Consider the following 24,028-nt stretch of genomic DNA (forward strand, 5'->3'; position numbering starts at 1 on the left):
TATCGCTACGCCGACCGGAGGCAGCATGAATCTGATTCCTGATGATCAATGAAAACAAGACTCATCATTCGTCTTTTCAGGAACTCAGAAATTGGAAAGCAGTGACATAACTCGATATTCAGATCATCATACAACTTGTGACCTGGAATACTTTAGTTCAGCATTATGACAAAATTGGGTGCCAGTGGCCTAGTGGTTAGTTTTCGCCCTCAAATGTACAGAGGCTGTAGTCCCCGGCTCGAATCCTGACCGTGGCTCCTTTTTCCACATGTCTTCCCCCTCTCTCTCTACAATAAAGGAATAGAGTCATGGCTGCAACATGTTAGGTGAGGAGGATATTTGTAAATGTCATAAACATTTCTGTTTTTGTGCATGTCGAAGCTTCTGTTGTGGTGCAGCTTTTTGCACATTGAGCTAAAAAAAATTGCACCAAAATACCAAAGTGCAACCATCCTGTTTCTTTAGCAGGAGTGGAAATGCAGCATCTGTTTTTGTGAGGATGTAAATAAAACAGGTTTGTCTTTTAAACAGTCAGGATGTTCAAACACGAGCGCGCTGCATCCTAAAAAGAACAACCAGTAATTATGTATGAAGTTCGACTGAAATGTGAGATTTTATCTTTGATTATTAAAGCAAGAAGCGTCGCAGTTATTGACGATTCTTTTTCCTTTTAAATGTTTAACTTGTACCTTGTGTTTCTCTGCAGTAGTTTTTAATCCTGGTTCTGCTTTTGTTTGAGCCTCAGATTAAACGTTTGAATTCATGATTATATAAGCGTTTTTCAGCGGGTTAGAAAACGAGAAGATGACCTGATGGCCTTTTAGTGTAGATTTGAGTCCACTTTAATTCCACATCACGGTGAGGTCATCATGTTTTAATCTTATTGGAAATACAATAGATGCTTTTAACTCAAAAAAAGCAGATTGTCGTCTCCAGATTGAAATCGAAGGATAATTCGCTGAGTCGGACTAAAATGCACGCAGGCACACGGACATGCATGTAATCTCTGACGCTGCACACAGACGATATATAAATGCACATGTCTAGAAAATAAAAAGCACACACAGCGTTGGTGGTCCTCCTCTGTTTCTGGTCATGTCATGCCGACTGTGGTTTTGCCGTTCTATAATTAAGCCCCAGTTTACCGCCTCCTGCTAGTATACACACCCATCCTCTGAAGATTAAAGCCCTCTCTACAGGTTACAGCACAGGAAGCGGTATACATGTGTGATGCGAGGTGTCTCTCTCAGTTCCCTATTTTAATATTGCTCTTGCATTGGTCTGCTCAGGCTGCAGAGTATATTGCCAGCACAAGAACAAATTGTCCTGCGCCGTGCACTTTCTCCTTTTGCAGTGAATTTAATTTAAAAACCAACAGAAGCAGAGAGCGGCGGACACGGCGCCCTCGCTGCTGCCCTCCCCCTCCATGAGCAACCCTCTCATCAACATAGTAATTATCCCGAGATGTCTGTGGACACCCGTGTCAATGAATTCCCAAAGCTTAATTGTAAAGCTTCCCCTTTTTTTACGTGGCTGAAATGACATATCATATTTAGCGAAACAAAATGGCGGTAGGTCTGAGGGATGTAGCAAAAATAAACCCCTTGTGATTTTATTGGCTTGTTAAATATATTTGAGGAAATGTCTGCCATCTCAAGGAGTTTCCTGGTGACAAGCTTCCTACAGATATTATTAATTAACTTAATGTAGCTTGAGAAAACGTTTGTTTGTTGGTTTTTAAAGTTAAAGGAGCAGTATGTAACTCTGACCCCTAGTGTTTAAAATGGGTACTGCAGCCCAAATTTAAAACATTAAAGAGAGCCGTCTGCCCCCCCCAACCCCCCTCCTCTCTAGAGTCGATGCTCACTCAGGTCACCATGTGGTGGACTCTGAAGCTTCAGTGTTTATCCAGCTCTGCATGGGTCTGTAAACCTTTCTGTGTTCTAACCTCTCTCCATTTTTCAAAAGCATCTCCAATATTGATCCTAGTTTGAGCACGTTTCTGCTCGTGGAGCTTATTAGAAACATGCAGAGGCTTTTTAGGTCGGGTACAATCACTTCTATCTGAACCAGTTCCAGAACCTGCAACACCTGTTGGTTTGACCTGATAACTGCTCTCATATCTGGCAAAACGAGGGGCGTCCAAAACGGCCGTGTGGCTGACTATACTGACTATAATTGGGACCTGTGACCTGCATATAACATTTTTATGCTCGGACTCCTTTTCGGTTTTACTCACAACGTTTATACCGCGAGCCCCCCTCCTCCCCCCCAGCGTTTTGCATCGATACACCGTGACGGATGACCTTTGTGTCCTTGTTGCGTGTTCTGGTAGTTCTGGACAAGATGATCATAGCTGATAGATAGATTTGTGTTATTTCATTTGACTATTTGTTTAAGTTTTAATCAATCAATCATTATTTGTAAAGTGCTAAGTCATCATCTTGATCATGTGATCTTGAGGCGCTTTACAAAAGAGCGGGTAAACGACTCATTACTCATTGTTAAGAAAAATGGGATAAGATGCAGGAAGGATTTCTCCTTCGTTTTCCACGCCTTCCTGTTGTCCCGTCTTCCTTACCGCTGAGGTGGAGGTCGGAGCAGGCCGTGCATGAATGAGGACGGCGGTGACTGTGGGGGACGACACAGTCCGATGGCCAGAGCACAGTGACGCTGGTAGCACGCTCCGGAGACTGGCTGCGGGCGCTCACTGTGGAAACTCAACGATTGACTAGAGCGGCAGCTAACGGCGGCGTAGTAGGCAAAAAAAAAAACTAGAACCGTTGTTACTTTATCAACAGAAAGTTGAACTACCCGTCTTTTGCTGCATCATGTTGTATGATTCTTGATGGCGCCCCCATTTAAAGTAAACCATGGCGTATTGACCTCTTAACTTTGGTTGATTCTAAAGATTTGAAGCCTTTTGAAGCCTCTGAGACACGACGTCTTTATAGGTATGCACTGGCAGATTTTCTAACGCAGAGTTCAAATGGTTACAGCTACAGCCTGCGAGACGTCAGCTGGAGATCTAGGTTAGCACAGGTGAAATTAAAATTCTGTGTGTGTGTGTGTGTGTGTGTTGCGGGACGGGAAGGTATAAGCGGGCAGGGCAGTGACTCTGCTGAGGTGAGTGGTTTGATTTCCACCAGGGGCGGCCCTGCATATTAAAAAGGTATGAAGACTCAGCTGAAAAAGACTCGATCGGAGATTACATCCTATATTTTATCTCGCTGCAAAATGTCACTTCCTCTGCACGCTCCTGGACAGCGAGCCGGGTAAACACGTGCAGCATGAGGATCTCTCCTACTAGACTCTGCGCCTGCATTTTCTCATCTGCTGCCTCACATCGATTATTCTGTGTGTGTGTGTGTGTTTCTGTGGGGGAAGACCACAACTGGGGGGGGGGGGGGGGGAGAGCAGTGAGATATGCCGTCGGATGGCGGGCAGGCTGGAGCTGCCTACAGTAGAGGACGGAGACATGAAAGGGAGATGGTGGCCTGGCTTTAATCGAGGCGGAGGAAGAGGGGAATGTGCAAGCAATTAGCAGGAATCCCCCAGCTCTGGCTTTTTTTCTCTCCCGCTGCCTTCCACAAAAATCGAGCCGATTTCTCCAGCGAGCAGTTGGTGTGTGTGTGTATGTGTGTAGCGAACAACTACACCCTCGCTCGCTCACTCACTCACTCCCTGGTTCATCCTCTTACTCACTCGCTTGTTCACTATAAACACACACAAGCAGTGGAGCATCCCCCGCTGCAGCACCTGAGCATAATCCCAAATCTGTGTGCGACTGTTAGAGACGCAGAGAGGAAACAAAAATATGAAAAAAAATGAATGCAGAAATAGATGGAGGGAAAGGAGACAAAAAAAGGAGGGAGGGAGGAGGAGGGGGGTGGGTAAGAAAAGGAGGAAGCACCGGGGATGGACGGGTGTAAATTGGAGCGTGTTCCTGCGCTAACCTCAGTCACGACGCCATGGTCTCTCCGCGCCGCAGACAGAACCCTGATTCATGTGTGGACTCGGTGTGGCCAGCTCACTTTAACTAACAATCCCCTCTCTCAGGTGGAACGACTGCAGGGTAGCCGGCTGAGCTTTTCAGTCCACAGACCTGAGAGACACACGAAGAAAAAAAAAACTTGGGAACATAAAATGCTGCAGGACTGAATTTTTTTTGCACAAATCTAAATTCTTAAACAGACAAATTTGTGCCTGACTGAATGACTGACTCACAACTGTTCCTTTGTTGGGACCTGTTGCATGGCCGTGTGTCTTCACAGTGTGAAACATTGTGGTGAAAAAAGCTAAGGCAGTCGCCGTGTTGTGTTGAAATGTTTTGGCCGGGGTTTTGCCCGTGACTCTGTCTGTGCTTTGCTGCTCCTTTGCCTAAAGCTGCTTTCTGTCATGTTCTCTGACAAATTTGTTTATCGGTCCCTCCAGGATTCCACAGGCTTTTTTTTTTTTTTTTCAAAGGATCGTTGCAAACTCAAAATGTCTGATTTTTGCAGAAGCCATTTCCAAAAGAAATGCAAAATGCAACATGCAATATTTTGAGAGATTTTTCTAAATTGATTAAGCTTTTGAATATTTGAATGTATATCTTCTTGATCTTACAAAGTGTACCAAAAGAGGCTCTTACAAAACATGCTGCATTTGTAGTTATAGACATTCAACTTGGTGGTTTTCATCAAAGCCCCAGAAAAAACAAGCACAAAATGATAAAAGCTCAATGTGCAGAGAATGACAAACCGTGTGGATTAGAATCTGCATTATTACATTCATTCTGTCATACTTGTCATCTTGCATCCTCTTGAATATAAAACGGTTGATTTAAGAGCAGGTAGTCATCATGGAACGGCTTAGTGGACGGCTAATATTGTTCAAAGAAACTGCAAACTTTGGCATTGAAAAATGAAGCAGATGTGGGGAAAAAAGCAACAAAAATAAAAGCTGCAGTCTGTCGAGTGTCACCTTGAGGCGGGCTCCAAGAGACCCAGACGTCACATACACACCCGTTTAAAAAAGCCTGTTTTTACAGTAAGAGTAAACATGTTTACAGCCTGGTTCTGATGAGTTATTGTCCTGGGGTTTCTTTACATAGTATGAGAAAGAAAAATGTGGAGGCTGGATTTTAAATCTTCGAGTAGAGAGGACTTGATGAATGAATTAAGTCCTATTTTATCTTATTTTATGTGGTGTCACGTATTTAATATCATATCCCCATAGATACATAGACACACATCTTTAATGTGTTGTGATTTAAAGAAACTGAAAGCGTCATATTTTTATCAGAATGTAAATTTAAAAGGCCAACATGGAGCAAAGAATGGGACCATTTGTGCAAAACCCTCATGGCGCCGCTTCAGTATGAAGTATGAAGTATGAAGTGTGTTGCATTTTCCCTTTAAGATAACATAAATAAAATGATACACTCTGGCACATGAAGGTGTGTGAATACATATTTAACACAATCCCACACGCGACGCATCAGCAGCATATGGCCGAGTGCACACACTCCCTCTCCTCCACCTGTTTGCCAGACAGCTCGCTCGTAGCCAGAGCGTGGTCGAGGCTCTGACATCATCGACGTCGGACAGCAGCCCGGGGACTCAGCTGTCTGCAGCCGAGCCAGCAGCTCTTCCCCTTCATCAAACAAGGACTTGCATTTAGAAAAAGAAGCCCAACCAGTATGTTTCAGCGTGCAAACACGAGGACTGACACTGAGGCAACATGCTGCCTTCAATGTCTTCAGTGCAGCGTCTGAAATAAAAAACACTCCACAGAGAAGAGATAGATTCACACTTTAATTCAGATCTTTTGACACAAAGAGATATCATTCTTCTTCTTCTTCTTCTTCACCTGTCGCTCGTCGCTGTAAACACAGAAGAGCTTTGCAGGAAATATGTGGCTCGTTAAGTCTTTGAGGCTTTCATCGATCTGCTTCAAGGAAACTTAAGGACGACAACAGACGCTGATGTGAATCGTAACAATTCAAGGTTCCCTTGAATAAAAGCATTCATCAAATAATATGTTGTTTTTTAACCTCGGATGTCTCGCTGACGCACAGTAAAGAACAGTACAGGCTTGTTTAGTTTACTGGAATTTTCTAGGACTTAATTGTCTAACATGGTCGCATGCATGTATAAAAAAACCATGTCCAATAGTACGGTGGCCCTGAAGTGCAAAACACAACGACAAATCAGAAACAAACAAGAATAAAAAAAGGCTTTTATTTAGAAATTTTGACTGTCTCAGGCTGAGAGGACTTTACTTGCTGTGTGCTTTTATTTTGAAGTCCCTTCCTGCAGATGTAAGGTTAGGACATGAAGTTAAGCACAGAAACAGGAAGTGATTAGGGATCACAAACTGAAGTCAAACAGCTCAAAGGTCAATGTGTGACGTCATGCGGTCAGTGTGTGATGTCATAAGGTCAATGTGTGATGTCATAAGGTGGATATTACTTTGGACTCGTCAGCTGAGCTGTCTGAGAGTTTGTTAAAGTGAAATGAGACATTCAAAGATGCATCGAGGTCGTTCTTTTACGTCACTGAGACTACAGGGAGACACTGAGGACGACTATCTACGGCGAGCCGTAAGGGACAAAATAGCATGAGATTAAAAAACAATGAATGTAAACATTTCAGACATTGATTGGCTTGCTTCTAATTGCAATCGGTTTTTTTAGATGCTGTGGTTTAAGACGAGTATAAAGTCATATCAAAAGAGTGTAAGAAAAGTAATTACACCTTTAGGAGGAGCCAAATCGTGTTTCCTCACATATTACATCATCCAAAACCACATTTCGGTTTTGGATGAACCACCGCAGCTCAGTGATGTGGGCTTGATATGCTCTCAACAGCTCGGGGGGGGGGGGGGGGTTTACAGTGTAACACAAATCCTCCTTGTAGACTGCCGGGGTGGCTTCCGACCTGAACAAAACCCGCCATCCATTTCTTTTTTGGCTGCTTTTCAAGGACAAGATTAAAGCGGAGTCCCTTCACCGCCGACTCCTCCAGAGACGTTCCCAGGCCTCAGAGGGATCGGTCCTTACCTTGTGAAGTATTTTTCAAAAGCTACTCCTGCACTTCCTCCCAAACAACCTAGAAGTTTGTCTCGACGTCGGGCTAAAGATGTGAGTCCTGATCCGTCCTGATTGAACATATGCAGTGTGAGTGAGCACTTGGTTAAGCTCGAGAATCGGATCGTTCAGTGTGAGTGTTTTGGGCTTTGATATTTTATCATAGATATGTAGAGGTTGTTATCCTTCATGGCAGCCTTTTAGAGAAGTCTTCAAAGTTTTACAAGTGTAATAAAAGCTCTTTAAAAAAGAGGGTTACTGCTTCTCCAATCCTGAGTTTATCATTTCACTCAAAAATAATTAGAAGATAAACAATATTCAGTTTAATGTCAGCGTGGAGTTTATTATCTCTTCAGCAGCTTCATCATTAGTGAAGCAGAAACTAGAAGGATATATTCTCCCATTTGGAGAGAAATAAGAGGGGATGACTTTAAGAAGGTTTTTTACAAGTAAAACTTATTTTTCATTGACTTGAAAAATGTGATAATTTTCTCGTTATGCTTTAACCTTTGGACTGTGGGAGGAAGCCGGAGACAACCCACACATGCACAGCTGCATTTATGAAATACAGAACTGCTCAAGGTAAATGTGCCCATGTTGTCGATGTGCTACCTCACTTAACATTAGGCTCCAGTCTGCCCCTTTGCCTCTCGGGAAATACCATGTGACCACATTATTTTGGAATAAAAAGAAGACGAGTAAGGGCCAGACGTGGGCCTGCTGTTCAAGATGTGTATACGAGCACAGAGAGAACAGCGCGGAGAGGAATCCCCTCTCCAAACGACCACAGCTCCAGAGAGAACCGAGCGCCAAAAGAGCCCGCGGGCACAATTAGCCAACCAAAGAGCCCCGGCTTCCTCCGTGGTGCTGGTCCAGAACCCCTTCTTAGATTCCCCCCACAAGCACCTTTTTAATTTCATGCCCTCTTCACTTTTCAGCCTCACCTCTCCCTTAAATTCCAGGTCTGTCCCTCCTGGGGGGGGGGGGGGTTTCAACCCGGCTGGTTTACACACACACCGAGGGTCGTATAAGTTGACTTCCTGTTGTCTTGGAGCATTTAAATACACATCAAAAACACGTTTCTTTTAACAATTAGTGCTGCACTGGGTTAGAATAATGAGTGTTTGGTACCAATAAAGTCGTCCACAAACTGCTCGTTGAACCAACAGAGTCCTTCCCTTTCACTCGATTTTAATACCTGAAGCCATCAAACAGGAGCAGGAAGGCTCGCCGTGTTACAGCCGAGGACTTTAAACTAAACGCTGTGTCATTTCAGAAAGGCAGGACAGCCTGGGTACCTACTTTTATAAAGGTTTTCTATTATTGATTTTTCCTGAGCTCACACAACAGGCTCAAAACATTCTGAGCTTTCGTGCACAGCCTTCATGTTCTGGACTTCTTCCTGTCGTCGACAAACATCATTGTGGTAACTTCTACTCCTAAGAAGGACCAGTCGACAACTTTATGTCCAGACATTCACTCTATACATTGAATGGTAAGAGTTTGTTTACAGAATGTGAACGAGACGGCAACGTGCTGCAATCAACGGTAAAACGAGTGACTTCAAGTGCACACCGGAAAATAGGAAAACCCATACTCAAACGAAAACGAATAACCTAGTTATTTATCATACTCATGTTACAACAATCATGCGTGTACCTTTTACTCCTCTTAGCATCATTTTGTAAAAAAAAATTGGTGTTTTTTTCAAATGGTTTAGCAATTTTAAAAAATACCTTGGTCTCATCTGGTCTCGGCCTCTGACTGGGCGATCATTTTTAAATCCAGACGTTCCCACATCATCACTGTGATAAGAAGGAAAACGCTACTTTCTAAAACAAGGTATCACTTTAATGAGTTTGTAGTTTCATTCTTATCCCCCATTAACGGTCCCCCTTCCCGGTGTTACGGTCTAAGTGAGTGACACGCCCCCTGCTCTCAAGATGAGGATTTTTCATTGGTATTTTTGGTCTGGATCCCTAAATGTCTCGGTCTTGTCTCGGTCTCGCCCTACCTTGGTCTTGGTCTCATCTCGTTAGAAAAGTGAAAGCTTTTAGGTTTAACGCTCCAGCTGACTTAAAAAAAATGTACCTGTTCATATCAGATCTATTTTGTCACTTTAGGGATGTCTTCTTTATTAGTGATGGACTGCTCTTCTGCACTGTCATTGTAAATTTTGTTTTTATTCCTGTTTGATGCTGGCGAGGCCACTCCTCCGTCATTGAACAACACGAGACACAAGACGAGAAAAAAAAAACTGCCCTTAAACACCTCAGACTGAGTTTTATGACCACATTTCACCAGACGACCAAGACAACAGCGCGCCCTGCAACTTTAGCCAGCATTGTAAATGTATCGGTGACTGAAATTGTGTGAAAAGTCTTTATGTGCAAGCTCAGCAATCGTCTCAGATTGTACCACACTGCACCGGGAATTAATTTATAACTGGGGCCACAAAATGTATAACACCTGCTCCTGCACCTTGAGTATGGACTTGTGATTGCACATGGATCAGGATAAGAGGATAAAGAAAATGCTTATCATGTTTTCTAACAGTTCCTGAATGTTCTTCAGTGTGAGCATAATGCTTCTGTGTATTGCCTGTAAACACTTTCTTCTCTATGTGGCTGTGTCTGCAGTCATGGGTATATATATATATATATATATATATATATATATATATATATATGGCTCTGCTGTATAGCGGCGCTCTGTGACTTGGTAGGAGAGGCGGTAAATCATATTTAATGTGGTGCACGCTCACACCTACGGGGCTTCATCTCAGTCTTAGCCTTGCCCCCGAGGCATCCAGATCACTCAAACCCTCCCCTGAGGTGTTCTCTGTGCAGATGTTCACATGGTCTGTGCAAAGTCATGTTCCCGCCACATTCCCTCTAAGAGAAGGATGAAGAATAAGTTGAAAGCAGAGAAGAAGGTTCTGCTGCTGTTTGAATCGCAGCCCACGGGGGATATTTGTAGTTTCCAAAGACAGATATCACACGAGCATCTCAGGTAACATTTCTCTCTGCAGAAGCCCCCTCCGTCTGTCTTTGTCAAACAGCTGTTTACTCGCTGCGTCGCTTCTCTCTAGTCTGGCCGACTGATGCAGGAACCACAACGGCTGCGAAAGGCATTGTGGTTTCCGCAGCTTCCTGCCATCTTTTTTCTGCAGATAGCTCGTATCAGACGACGGTTTTTCGACTTTTATCAGGAGGGAAAAGAGCTGTGGCGCCTGGTGATGAGCGGAGCGGATTGCTGCTTTTTGCTTGTGGCTTTGTGACACGTGAACTCGACTGGCTGACAGATAATCATCATCATGTATATGTTGGATGAAATGATGAAAGGTTGAGGCTCACACACACTTCTTTTCTGGCACTCTGTGTATTCACTGTAAGAGACACACTGAGAATTTGAAAGCAGGTTTTTATTCCTACGCATTCCTACACTGAAGTTTGATGTTTCTTTGTCATCATCAAAGAACAGGAGGGGGACAAATCAAACACTTTACTGTGCAGGCCTAAAGTCAGAAATATGAACCAGTATTCCCACAGATACTGATACACTTTCAATTGTTGCTGATGTGGTTAGGTCTACAATTAAAGGCTTTATATGTGATTTTTTGATCCAGCAGATGTCGCCCTTGAGCACCAGCATGAAACCAAAACAACTCGCGCTGCATTGTTGTGTTAGCATGCTAATGCTAGCGATCTTTATTATGCTCGTATCTTCACACTGCATGTAAATTTACCTGAAATGAGCGTGATCTAGAAACACAGTTAAGCAGTGAGTACAGTATGTTATTCTTCTTTTCTCTAGTCCCTCAATTAAACAACTTTTATACACGAGGGGAGGAGTCAGCCGGCCGTCCTGGCGATGTAAACAAAGTGAAGATAGGACTCTGAAAACTCTGAAAACATCACAGACAGTGGGACTCGGGTGTTACACCCATTGTAGACAGTCATGACTCACAGAGTTATTTTCAGAGGAGATACTTGATTTATATATTTAAGTGTGAAAAATCACATGTAAAGACTTTAACCCTTTAACTGACTGGTCATTGCACAATGGTTACGATTTTATTCAGCAGATGCTTTTGTCCAAAGCATTGCACATGTAGGACCTCTTACTCTGAAGCTAACGTTTCGCAGTCTATCTCCAACGCGTGCCCAAGGAGCCACTCCACTCTTCCCCTTTCCAAATACGCGCTGAGTCTATTTTTTGATTAAGCTAGCTGCAAGTACGCTTCAAGCTGATCAGAGAAGATCGACCTGGACAGGAAGTCAGACGAGTACTTCTGTGATCTTGTGAACCAGCTAGTCCAGCTGCTCATGGCTGCGCTCTGCAGTGCTTATGCTTCAGAAACTGACCTGTTATTTATATATTAGTTTATTTATCAGGGACGATACATGTAGCCATTGTTACATCTAAATTAAAGTGCAACCGATGCTATGTATATAGGACTTCTAGCTAGACTTCTGGTTAGGCTTTTAGGAAATAACACCATGGTGGAGACAGAACGCTGTGCATACAGATCATGTGTAAACCGGCAGTAAGAGTTAGTACAACACAAGTAAGGAGCTAGGCATGAGGAAACAACGTCAGAAACAGTTTCAAGTCAGATCAGACCAAGTGCTGAAAGGCAGTACACAGAGTCTTTATCATCTTCCTCAATTGAATCATCATAATCATCATTAGTGGCATCAATATCATAAAGAGCAGAGGTGTTCATAGAAGCTGGGTCTTTAGGTTTTTCTTAAAGGTGTAAAGGGATTCTCAAATGTGATATTATTGTGATCATGTTTTTTTGAGTGCTTCAGTTAAAGAGACAGTACAAGAGACAAGTAATGTTGTTAAAGCTGCAGAGCAACAAAACTAATATTTAGTCGAAAGTCTGAGAAGGAAGCACAAGCAAGTCGCCTGAAAATAATAAAGAACAAAAGTTAAAAAAGAGTTACAAGGAAACTTGAGAGTCTGAAAAAGTTGACTGTATGTTTTATGCCTTAAGGAAGGAAGGTTGGGTTAGAAGTCATCATTGAGGAAGTGCAGAGCAGTAAACTTCTCACACAGTTGTGGTAATGTAGAAGAGTAGGGGGTCTCCGTTTATTCACAGGAGGGGCCGAGCTGAACACAATGCATGACTTGTGCAGTTTAGCGTGTCATAACGTGCCTCTGCTATGATCTCATCGTGCTCATTTCTGCAATTCTGACTTTTGTTTCTCCAAAATGTGGTGCCAGAGACTGATGCTCGCAATGCAAAGCTCCTTCAAGATAAAACTGAAAGGGAGAAACAAAAACTTGCTTATTAATTATTTATCTGGCTTTAATTGAACCTGAAAGTCTTTTAAAACTGAAGAGACATTTCTATTTATATCAGTAACTTCAACTGGAGTTCAAAGAATGGATATTTTTCTGTTTGTGTTTGTTCCTCCTCTTCATCCTCAAAACACCGCTCATCCATATGATCGCCCAGATGCATCGTTTGCATGCGTTTCAGGGATGCAGAGCGTCCAACATCAATCAACAGGAGCAGTCTGAATTGCAAATTAATTGCTCAAAGAAATTGAAATGTAAAGAATGAAAATATTTCAGTTTATGGTCTGTCTCTTTCTGGAAAGAAATAGATCCACCCAGACAGGAAGTCAGAAAAAGAAAACGCACAGAGCGCCCGATCCATTTCAAAATAAAACACAATTAACAAACTCATGCTTGTATTTTCCATCACTTTATCGACATTACGTCAAAACAAATCATCCTGGGGCGCTGGTGGCACAGTGGTTAATGCGTGCGCCCCATGTATGGAGGCTGTAGTCCTCCAAGCGGGCGGCCCAGGTTCGAATCCAGCCTGTGGTGCCTTTAACGCATGTCAGAACCCTCTCTTTCTCTCCCTGATATCCAACTGGATCCACTGTCCTATCTCTCCATTAAAGGCACAAAAAGCCCCAAAACAAATCATCCTCAGAAACACAAAGCAACATGTTGTTTGCACGTTTTTCTCTTTATTCCCGCGTGATCTTGTAGTTCTCGTGATATGTGTACAGCTGATCATGGCTGCGCTCGCACTCCAGAAACGGACCCAGCAGGGCAGGGTGCGTGCAGAGTCAAAACCATGGCGCTGAGTCTTTCAACTTGTGAAAAAAAACATGCACTGCAGTCTCATCTACATCTAATTTAACGTCCTCCGTCTGATGATGAACGGCTCCGTCTAATTTAAGAGTTTATTATCGACAAAAAAAGGAGGCATCAGGTTCCTCACTACCTGAAAAATAAAACTTCCCTGTCACTGTTTATTTCCCCCGAGTTAGACTTACTTATTTGCGTGCTGAAATTTAGAACAAAGCCCTTCTTATTTGGTCTTAAAGTGGAGCTTGTTGCCTCACATCAGAGGGACGCCTCCCGCTGCATTTATATTGATCTGACAAAGCCGGTACATGACCAACATGCGTTCCCCTCCAATCCTCCTAAATCTCTCTCTCTCTGTCTCTCTCTGCATCTGTCAGTGCCAAACAGCTCAATACAAGCAGAGCGCACATCTTTATGATGCTAGCAGCTCCTGATCACAGCACTCAGAATAAGACAGTTCAGAGGAGCACAGCGTCCTCAGGAAGCCGGCATGATGTGCTACATAAATAAATAAGCAGTCGGATAGAAGAGCCGCCGCGGGACATCGAAAAGATTTGCTTTTGTTCAATGATTTTTCTTACATCTCTGTGCCCTGCCGACTAAAAACATCATGTTTATGTAACGATCGGGCGCCAACATTTCAACATTATTGTAGACGAGTAAATAAGTCAAGCTCAACTCATGTATCACTTCTTAAAGGTGCAACGTGTCGGATTCTTACACCTAAAGGCAGGGTTGGTCAATTTAAAATACTAGCATGATTTTGAAAGTAGCATTCCCTCAGTGCTCCGTCTGCACCCACCGCCTCCCCTCTGCGCTCCATCTTAAGCCACGCCCCGCCTTTAAACTGTTGTAAATTTAATATAGTTGGGGTCTACTTTAAATACATTTACTCGGGGTTGCTGTGGAGCTTTATTCAGGGCTGTCAGCTTTAACTCGTTAGACGTTATAAATTAATGCATCAATTATTTTTTACCACATTGATCTCACGCTATTTTGTCCCTTCAGGCTCGCCGTAGATAGTCGTTCTCAGTGTCTCCCTGTAGTCTCAGTGATGTAAAAGAACGACCTCGATGCATCTTTGAATGTCTCATTTTCACTTTAACAAACTCTCAGACAGCTCAGCTGACGAGTCCAAAGTAATATCCACCTGATGACATCACACATTGACCTTATGACATCACACATTGACCTTATGACATCACACATTGACCTTTGTTACCGTTCCTTTGAGCTGTTTGACCTCAGTTTGTGATCCCTAACCACTTCCTGTTTCTGTGCTTAACTTCATGTCCCAACCTTACATCTACATGTATAGGAAGGTCCAGACTTTACTTCAAAATAAAAGCAGGATTGAACTCAGGCAGGAAGTAAAGTTTTCTCAGCTTAAGACAATAACCTTTTATCTAACAGAGGGTCCTTACTTTATTTCAAAATAAAAGCATGGTTGAATTCAAACAGAAAGTAAAGTTTTCTCAGCTTCAGACAGTATGAAACCTTCGATCTTACCAGACGTTCTTTTCTTTATCTACTCAAACAATAACTCAGATCGATCGAAGAAATCACTGGCAGAAGAATTCATAAAACTGATAATTATCATCAGCTCAACCACGATGCCTCTGTGATATATTTATCTTTGGGAGAACAGATCCTGGTTCCTGCTGCTTTCTAGAAGGCTGGATAAATCAGAATCCTTCATGAACGCCCTGATTCATTTTCTCCTTAATAATTGATGACACAGATATTTCCGTGGCCTATTTAGCGAAGCCCGATGAGACTTTACGTTGTGACTCTCGTTTCTTTCCTCGTTCGGTAACGAACTGTGGAGAGATTTTTACTGGAAAGTCATGAATGGACACTGAAACCATGACGAGGGAATGTAGTAGTTTCATTATAATTAGAGCTGGAACGATGATTTAATTAATTAGTCGTGACGCAATATTCATGTCTGATTTCAGTACTTAATGATGTAATCTCATTTTTTTAAAAGTAAACACTGAATATTTGTTGGTCTCTGCTTCTCAATTGTGCAGATTCAATTAAAAGCACGCTGCAGACTAAGCAGCAGGAGCAACTTTGGGTTCACTGTCTGGCCAAAAGACACATCGTCTGCAGGAGTTGGGGATTGAACCCCCGACCGTCTGGTTGAGAGACGACAGACTCTACCACTGAGCCACGTTCCTTTTACCTGTTTGACTTCCTGTTTCTGTGGTTGAGCTAATGTGGTAACCGTCGATCTACCAGAAGGTCCTTACTTAATTTCAAAATAAAAGCACGGTTGAATTTAAACAGCAAGTGTAGTACTAACAGATTAAGACAATACAAGATTTCAGAATAAAAGCCTAACAATTTGTATTTAAAATGCGAAAATAATTGACTTTCAATGCGATTAATATTCGATTAATCGTGATTAATTATTGCATTTTAGCGATTTATCACGATTAAAAAATTTAGTCGTTTGACAGCCATAAAATAAGAAAATAAAAAGGGATATAAAAAGGAAGTGGGACTAGTGGTAATTAATCCCTAACTGAAATATGAATTAGTCACATCTCTTTGAGTTTTTTTGTCTTTAATATTTTGTTTTTCTTTCTGTCTCTTTCGCTCTCACTGCGAGGAGAACGACTTCTTCATCGACTGATCCGACATCAGAGGGAAAACGTCTCAGCAGCAGCTCACTGTGAAACGGCCTCACTCTGTATTTTGGTGTTTTTATTAAAACTGAGACGATAACTGAGTGATGCATCGATGCAGCGTTCTTAATAAGGCAGAACGTGAAGTGCATCTGATCTCTCACAGTTCAGTTCACCCTGTGCTGCTGAAGCCGTTATGTCACTGTGACTGCTTTACTTCTTTAGACTCGTGTCTGAAGTGTGAGTAAACATTACGAGGACAAACCAAAGAAGATCGATGTTGTGACTTATATGTGAAAAAACAACAACGCTGGAAAACAGAAGTTTTTCTCCATGAATGTGAGATATTACAGACTTTTCTTGGTTGATTGTTGTTGGACTTGTGGGGGGATCTTTTTTTTTTTAAATTTTGGTTAGACCTTTGCTGTGGATATGTGTGTGTGGGGCACTGCTCACTCTAGGGGCGGCTATGGCTTAGTGGTAGAGTCGGTCACCTCTCAACAGGAAGGTCGGGGGTTCGATCCCCAGCTCCTGCCGCCACATGTGCGATGTGTCCTTGAGCAAGACACTTAACTCCAAGCTGCTGCTTCGTCGCTCGCATGTGAACCATCTTGTGACAAAAAGGATCTGCAACAATAACATGTCCTCATTTCAGGAAAAAAAAAAGAAACTCACTGTTACTCACCTGGTAGTATGTCCTTGAGGTTTTGTGTTTACGGTTTTGTACCGTAAACAAGCTGCTCTATCGCGATAATATCAGGGTTGTTGTTTTTATTCTATGACAGATGTGTAAAATCAGCGAGTGTAAAGTGAGAGTTTCTTGGTGTTTTTCCTGTGGGAGGCTTACTCAGTGAAGGTCTGTGACATTTCAAACTCTTCCTCCATTTGTAACCAGTCCGACCGATTGGTCTTGAAGGTCACAACAATGGGCCTGTGAATCAATTTAATCCATTCCATCTCATTTCAGTTCCTCAAAGAGGCAGGGACACGGCGTTTTCTCTTTTTCTAAGAAAGGACACCTCGCCGTGACAAACTCCGGTCTCAAAGCAGACTCCGAGACAAAAGAGGAGATTATTAAAAAAGTAAATTAAGCATCGTCTGAATATGATAAAGATCTGGAAGGATGGACATCCCTTTGTCACAAGTCTTTATATCAAAGGAAGAATGTGTGACTTTTTGATCCAGTAGATCGTCCTTGAGCATCAGCATGAAACCAAAACAAACTGAGGTTTGGCCACGCCTCCTTCATACTCTCCTACAGCGACACTTGGATTAGAACGCACTCTAATGAAGCATCATTAAGCGCTTTGCCTGAGTCTTATAAACTGTTGTATCAGGTCGATGTGTTGATTGGCCTTCAGGATGATAGTGATACCAGTCAGTGTCGGTATCAGAGCTCACTATGCATTTTCATCTTGATCGCCCCCATTTTACATTTGACACTCTGACTTTGTCAGTGGTTGTTGGTGTGTTGTATATGTGTTGTATATGTGTGTCTGTGTGTGTGTGTGTGTGTGTGTGTGTGTGTGTGTGTGTGTGCATCTTTTTAAACCCATTTTTGTCCTCTGATTGGCTTGTTGCTGTGACTTACTGTAAGTCAGAAAAATACCTGAGACATTCTGTTGATCTTTGGTCATAGATGAACAATAAAAACACCTGAAGCCCTTTTAACACAGGCGTCCTCCTCCTCTTCATCCTCCTCCTCTTCCTCTTCCTCCTCCTTGTCCTCTTCCTCTTCATCCTCCTCCTCCTCCTCCTCTTCTTCCTCCTCCTCCTCTTCTTCCTCAATAACCTTCAGAGTATCCTCTCTGTATCTTTCATCCTCAGGGCCTCATGACGCTCTGATATCTTTTACTCGATGTGTATTTGTGTATTAAGTTTAATTCCACCATTTTTAAAACGCTTTACCTACCAGAGAGAAGAGAAGCTCACTATGGATAATCACTGAACGCACCGGCAAAGTTCAGACCTCTGCTGGGTCTTAGACGGTGTATTGCAGATAATCATTGCCCGTTAGCGTTTCTCCGTCTAATCAACATGTTAGGAATGACGGCTTTACATTTTTCATGTTTTTGTTCACAGCTCTCTCTATTCTGTTTTTGCAGGAAAGGAACATTTGTATGTATTTTATTTTTCGCTAAGGAGCCTTTTTTTTTTTTTTACTTTTTGTTTTTCACAAACAGATAACTTATTTTCATGTCCATGGACGTGTTGACATTGTGCGTCAGGCTGTTAATGAAAGCGCCTGTTGGACATTTGGAACGTGTGGATTAGACTTGGAACTGAATTTAGTTTTTTCGCTGTCTTAGAAGAGATAAAATATAGAGATATGATTTTTGATCGCCCGGCCCTACTCTATTGTGAGGAAGGCATATATCGAGCATTTAAAAACAAAAAGGAGGAGGAGGAGGAGAGTAGACAAAAAATAAATCTGCAACCCGTCGAGTCGCCCCCTGCTGATGGTAGAAAGAATTCTTCTTCACAAAGATCGCACTTCCACTTCTCCTATTTGAATACATGTATTCTTTCATTTCCTCCTGAGCACCAACACTCTGAACAAAGCTATGATAATGGCTTGTGTTTGTAATTTTAAGACTCTTTCATACCGACAATTACTGTGTAAAAAAATAAAAAATACCAACAAACAAGTGAAAATGTTTCCCTGCAGAGCAGTTTTTACTGATGCCCAGCTTCCCCCTCAGTAATTTCCGTCTTTCTCTGTTTTGCTCTCTCCTGCAGAGGCGCCTCCCTCTGGGATGTCCAAGAATGGATACTTCTTTCAAGAAATGGGTGAGTCTGGGTCAACCGGGAGGATTCATGGTTGCAACTGCTCAATGCATTTTCAGCTATTTTCCACCAAAAAGTTTGCCCGTAATAAGAGATCTTTGAGTCAGAGACAGTGGGATCCTCTGATCACAACGGGAGGGAGAACAATTTTTCTTTCTCCTAATTCTTCCAGTAATGCTCGTCGTACAGTATATTCACAGTGAAAGATCAGATTTCCAGATAAGAGCTGCCGCACAGAAGCAGAAAAAGCTCTCTCCTCATCTCTCACGCTCCAATGCTTTCAGATAAAAAATAATGAACTTTGGCTCTGGCTGTTATGATGACGGCGGTTTCATTACCTTCACGCCAAGGCGAGTCCCCCAATTAGTATGTGCAGCACAAGCAGTCAGGACAGAACATGCGAGCGTGCGTGCGTTGGATCTCCCTGTCTCCCCGAGCCAATTATTCCCCTCCTGCAACACACGGATTCACTCTCAGCAGACTCCCCCCCCCCCCCCCTCCACATATCTGTCTTTATTAGGAAATCTTTAATCACCATATAAACACAGTTACATTACCGCTGGCTCATGAGAATCATCCAGCACAGTCACTGCAGTGGTTCGTTAGTGAGGTTCAGTCTGAGACGCTCTCCTCGAGCACACCGAAGTCTGAGAGCAAGCAACGACAACATTTAATTTATGTATCTGTGCAATTACCTTCTTCGTCTGGAATTATCATCTTTTTAATGATGATTTTTTAAAAATGGCCGCTCATATTGGGGTCAAATGTTCTTTTTGTCAACAAAAGAGAACATGTGGAAGAAATGTAGAAGTGAGTGCTGCACTGGGTCAAAAAAAACAAAAAAACAAAATAAATATAGAAAAATCAGGTGCTCTTCAGGAACAGGGGACAATAGTCGAATAGCTAATAAAAAAGTTTGACTGTCCTGATTAAAAGAGAAAAAATGAAGTGTGGAGAGGCAGTCTTAAAACTGAAAGTCTGAGGCAGCTCTGTGTCCCAAATCCCCAAAAATATCTATAAAACACTGATATGTCCCGGTTTTTACCGACCAAAACAATACACTGACCTGACATGTCAATCAAAGTCGTTGCCAAGGCAGTTGCTGTTTTAACCAATAGATAAACATCACTAATGCAAGACGAGTCAAAGCTCAACACTGATATGTCCGTACATGTGTCAATCAATCTCAGGGTCGCGTCTGTTGCATGGCTAGCCTAGCTTATCATGCTAACAGGACCTACCTGCTGCGTAACGACAGGTAGGCGAGCTAGTGGTGCCGAAAAGGAAGTCAGCGTTTACCAAGTGCCAAGCAATGAATATGCTGCCATATGATATGTGTCCGTTTTCAGTCGTCCACGATGGAAATGTAGACATTCAAAGACAAATTAAAACAAGCAAAAACAAACGGTGGGTACAGGCTGGAAGTCGCTGGAAGTAATTTAACAAATTAGAAGAACGTGACACAGTAAGCAAAGATCAATGATTCCTAGGAAGGTCAGCATCTCCGAGGCAAGAAACAAAACAGCCTTGAAATTGATTTCTCCAAATTTGCAGGATATTTTAACATGGTGCTGTCACAGAGGAAGTGAAGATGATTTTGACCAATCGACAGAATGCAGCGGGTCTAGCTCACCCGTTATGGTTGGATCGGTACGCTTGGCACCCCAACAGAAGGGTAACAAAAAAGGAGGACGGTACGGCTCAGTTATTTTGGTACCCTTCCCAACTTTGGACAGTGGAAACGCGAGTGGTGTAATTCTTCCTAAAAAAAAGGGAATGTGTGAATTATTAGGACTTTTTCAAGGATTCCCCAAATGAGTTGATTGGTAATGTCTGAGCAGATATTCTCGTTCTTAACTTTATATATTCATTTACAGTCAAACTGGGGTGGGCCACGGTCTAGTACAGAAGCTGTAGTCCTGTAAAGCGGACGGCCCCAGTTCAAATCCGACCTGTGGCTTCTTTTCCTGCATGTCCCTGATTTCTAACGATCCACTGTCCTGTCTCTCTAATAAAGGCATAAATCGCCCCCCAACAAAAATGTGCCACTCATTTAAGATATCAGTTTTGCCCCCGTCAAGAAGAACCCCGGTCCTTTTCTCTGAAGCTTAATGTCTCATGAATATGTATTCTTTTTAATGAGTGGAGGTGGACTATCTTAGCTTTGTGGTGAAACCCTGTAATTTACCTGTCATCGTGTTTAAACCTGGAAATGTTCCACTCAGTGAAAAAAAAAACAACCACTTTGAGATAATAAGATAACCTTCAGATGGAACAGCTCACGAGGACTAAATGACTCATCAGAGACACTCGTGTTCTTTTCCTCTTTTATTAAGTGATCATAGTTTGCACCTTTATAGTTAAGTTATTAATTGTTGTTTAAAAGAACATACAAAGGATTTAAAACTGTTAATTAACTTTTTTTAAAGTCTTTCTATGTGATTTTTCACACTTAAATATATAAATCAAGTATCTCCTCTGAAAATAACTCTGTGAGTCATGACTGTCTACAATGGGTGTAACACCCGAGTCCCACTGTCTGTGATGTTTTCAGAGTTTTCAGAGTCCTATCTTCACTTTGTTTACATCGTCAGGACGGCCGGCTGACTCCTCCCCTCGCATATAAAAGTTGTTTAATTGAGGGACTAGAGAAAAGAAGAATAACATACTGTACTCACTGCTTAACTGTGTTTCTAGATCACGCTCATTTCAGGTAAATTTACATGCAGTGTGAAGATACGAGCATAATAAAGATCTCTAGCATTAGCATGCTAACACAGCAATGCAGCGCAAGTTGTTTTGGTTTCATGCTGGTGCTCAAGGACGACATCTGCTGGATCAAAAAATCACATGTAAAGCCTTTAAAAGAACAAAAAATAATAATTTAAAACTGTTAATTATCTTTTATTAAAAATCTTTTCATGTGTTAAGTTTGCTGGTCTTTTATTTTAAATTGCTTCATGTCATCTTCCACATTCTCGTCCCAACATTTCCCGCCTTTTTTTCAGCTGTTCTTTCTTATGAAGGAGAAAAAGCCCAAAAAATAACTTTTAAGAAAAGTCTGTGATCGATAATCTGTCCCGAGCGCCATGCCCGTGGATTTGTGACGGAGGCAGCGTCGCCTGTAGCCTGAACATTTTGACATACAGGGGGCATACAGACTCTGCATGCTCATTGGTCAAGCTACTGAAGGTGATGTCAGACAGACTTTTATTGTAGATTGACCATGAAAACAGGAAAAATGGGTGTTTTGGTTTGCATCAAACAACAAAAAAGTGGCAGCATGACGTGCTTCAGGTCACTTGTCAGACATACCACCTCTTGCCATGTAACTATTATTTATGTAGCTGACAATAGTCCCTTCATAATTTATGCAGGGTCTGTTTGATGCAATCAAATGTCTTGTTTTGTTTATCAAAAGATGCAGAAGCTTTAAACCAATCAGGTATGAAATGATTCCAAAAAGACGGCAAGCTTCTTAATTAAGAGGCCGAAACCCGAATTTCTTTTGTTTTGTTTTCGGCTTAGAAAATGACAAATTACGGGGCTATGGTTCATTCATTGAGTCATTTATTGGAACATTTTGAAACCAAACAAATAACAATGACAGGATGATTTATGTTAAAATCGCTTCCACCCTCGGCCATCTCCCGCACGTCATCGTGCTCTCTCATCCCTGATTCAGACTCCACTGGTCTGTGCTCTCAATACAGGCATGAAAGAAAGAGACATCTATAAGAGACATGTATCTGTAACTTCAAAGGCATCTCCTGTAACTTTTGCATTCTGTAGTTAATCAGAGAAATGATCCACAGGTCGGGCTCTGAAAACAAAATGTGTGCTGCAGCCTTAGAGAACAATACAGTGACAGCAGACATCTGTCATCCGTTTGAAACCTCTGAACACGGGGCATACACATTTAAACATCTTTAATGATGCAAACATGCTCTCTGGGCTGCTGTTTGTAACACTGAAGTGTTTTTGTATGTCACAGCTGCAAACACATCTGAGAGGGCTGCAGCAGATCGCTGCACGCCGTTTGAAGGAAACACATCAATCATTCAGTGTTTTCATATGAAACATACCTCTCCATCATCCTGTTTCTTTATTTTTAACATGTTGTTGTTGTTTTTATGTGCACGTCATCTGAATGCAAATTCTGCAGAATTTATGATAGAAAAAAAAGATTGTGATTTATAACGCAATCAGTCCTAACTGTTTAATATTAAAGACATTAAGGAAACATGCTATGTTGAAGTGCTGGCTTCTCTGACAACGATGCAGCAGCCAGTATGTCCTCCTTCTAACTTTAGATTCTGGTCCTGAATGCTCTGGATTTGTTTGGACCAGAGAAGGAAGGCGGTTTTAAGGCGACCCCCCCACACGGCCGTTTTGGACGCCCCTCGGTTTGCCAGATATGAGAGCAGTTATCAGGTCAACAGGTGTTGCAGCGATGGAAGCGGGCAAGAGAAGTGGTTCAGATAGAAGTGATTGTACCCGACCTAAAAAGCCTCTGCATGTTTCTAATAAGCTCCACGAGCAGAAACGTGCTCAAACTAGGATCAATATTGGAGATGCTTTTTGAAAAATGGAGAGAGGTTAGAACACAGAAAGGTTTACAGACCCATGCAGAGCTGGATAAACACTGAAGCTTCAGAGTCCACCACATGGTGACCTGTGTGAGCATGGACTCTAGAGAGGAGGGGGGGGGGGGGACAGCTCTCTATGATGTTTTTAATTTGGACTGCAGTACACATTTTAAACACTAGGTGTCAGAGTTACATACTGCTCCTTTAAAATAAAAAGGTAAACACAGCTTGGTAAGTAAAAAGCAGATAGAATAGAACATGTCCAATCATCATGGAGTAAGCATTGCTAATTAATAATATCATTACGTCTTGAAGTGAATCAGTGGATTTGGTTCCTTTCGCCCTGCAGCAGCCGTTTTCTCTCAAGGTGATTTGAAAGTCAGAGCCGAGCCGGTGAGTCTGAGGTGCAGAGGGGATGCAGGTGAAGCGACGACACAGCCAGGTTCACAGAATGTCAAGTGCAGAGGGATGATCCTGATGCACGACAAACTGAATGAACCAAAATTTTTGGGTCCCTCTCACCGAGAAGGTCAGCGGATAAAAGAACACGGGGGATGAGATATTGTTCTACAGCGGCAATCGGGACGGTGGCTGGATGATATTTAGGCGCTCGCTGGTGACTGTAGGATTGGATTTAAGAGGCTGCTGTGTCAGAAGGAGAGAGAGAATCAGATGAGTCACACACAAACAAGCTCCGGGCTTTCTTCCATACAAAATCCTGTCTATTACACACCAAAAAAAAAAAGAGAAAAAAACCTGCTGAACGCCTGCTGAGTCATGAAGTACTTGTCCTCATATCAGAACAACCAGTGCCTTGCCTATTTATT

General features: G+C 42.3%; 1 protein-coding gene across 4 annotated transcripts in view; it reads left to right on the top strand.

Annotated features, from left to right (window-relative positions):
• Positions 1-24,028, top strand: part of slc4a11 (solute carrier family 4 member 11) — a 94,769-nt gene that overhangs the window by 6,267 nt on the left and 64,474 nt on the right. For all 4 annotated transcript variants that reach the window (XR_009676426.1, XR_009676427.1, XM_061062773.1 and 1 more), the window contains exon 2: positions 18,565-18,615. Coding sequence is in view for 2 of the 4 variants with exons in the window: in XM_061062773.1 (XP_060918756.1) it covers positions 18,565-18,615 (51 nt within the window). In the remaining 2 variants the exon portion in view is untranslated. The remainder of the gene's footprint in view (positions 1-18,564; positions 18,616-24,028) is intronic.

This window comes from Labrus mixtus, chromosome 18 (genome assembly GCF_963584025.1).
Source record: "Labrus mixtus chromosome 18, fLabMix1.1, whole genome shotgun sequence".
In the NCBI taxonomy this organism is placed as follows: domain Eukaryota; kingdom Metazoa; phylum Chordata; class Actinopteri; order Labriformes; family Labridae; genus Labrus; species Labrus mixtus.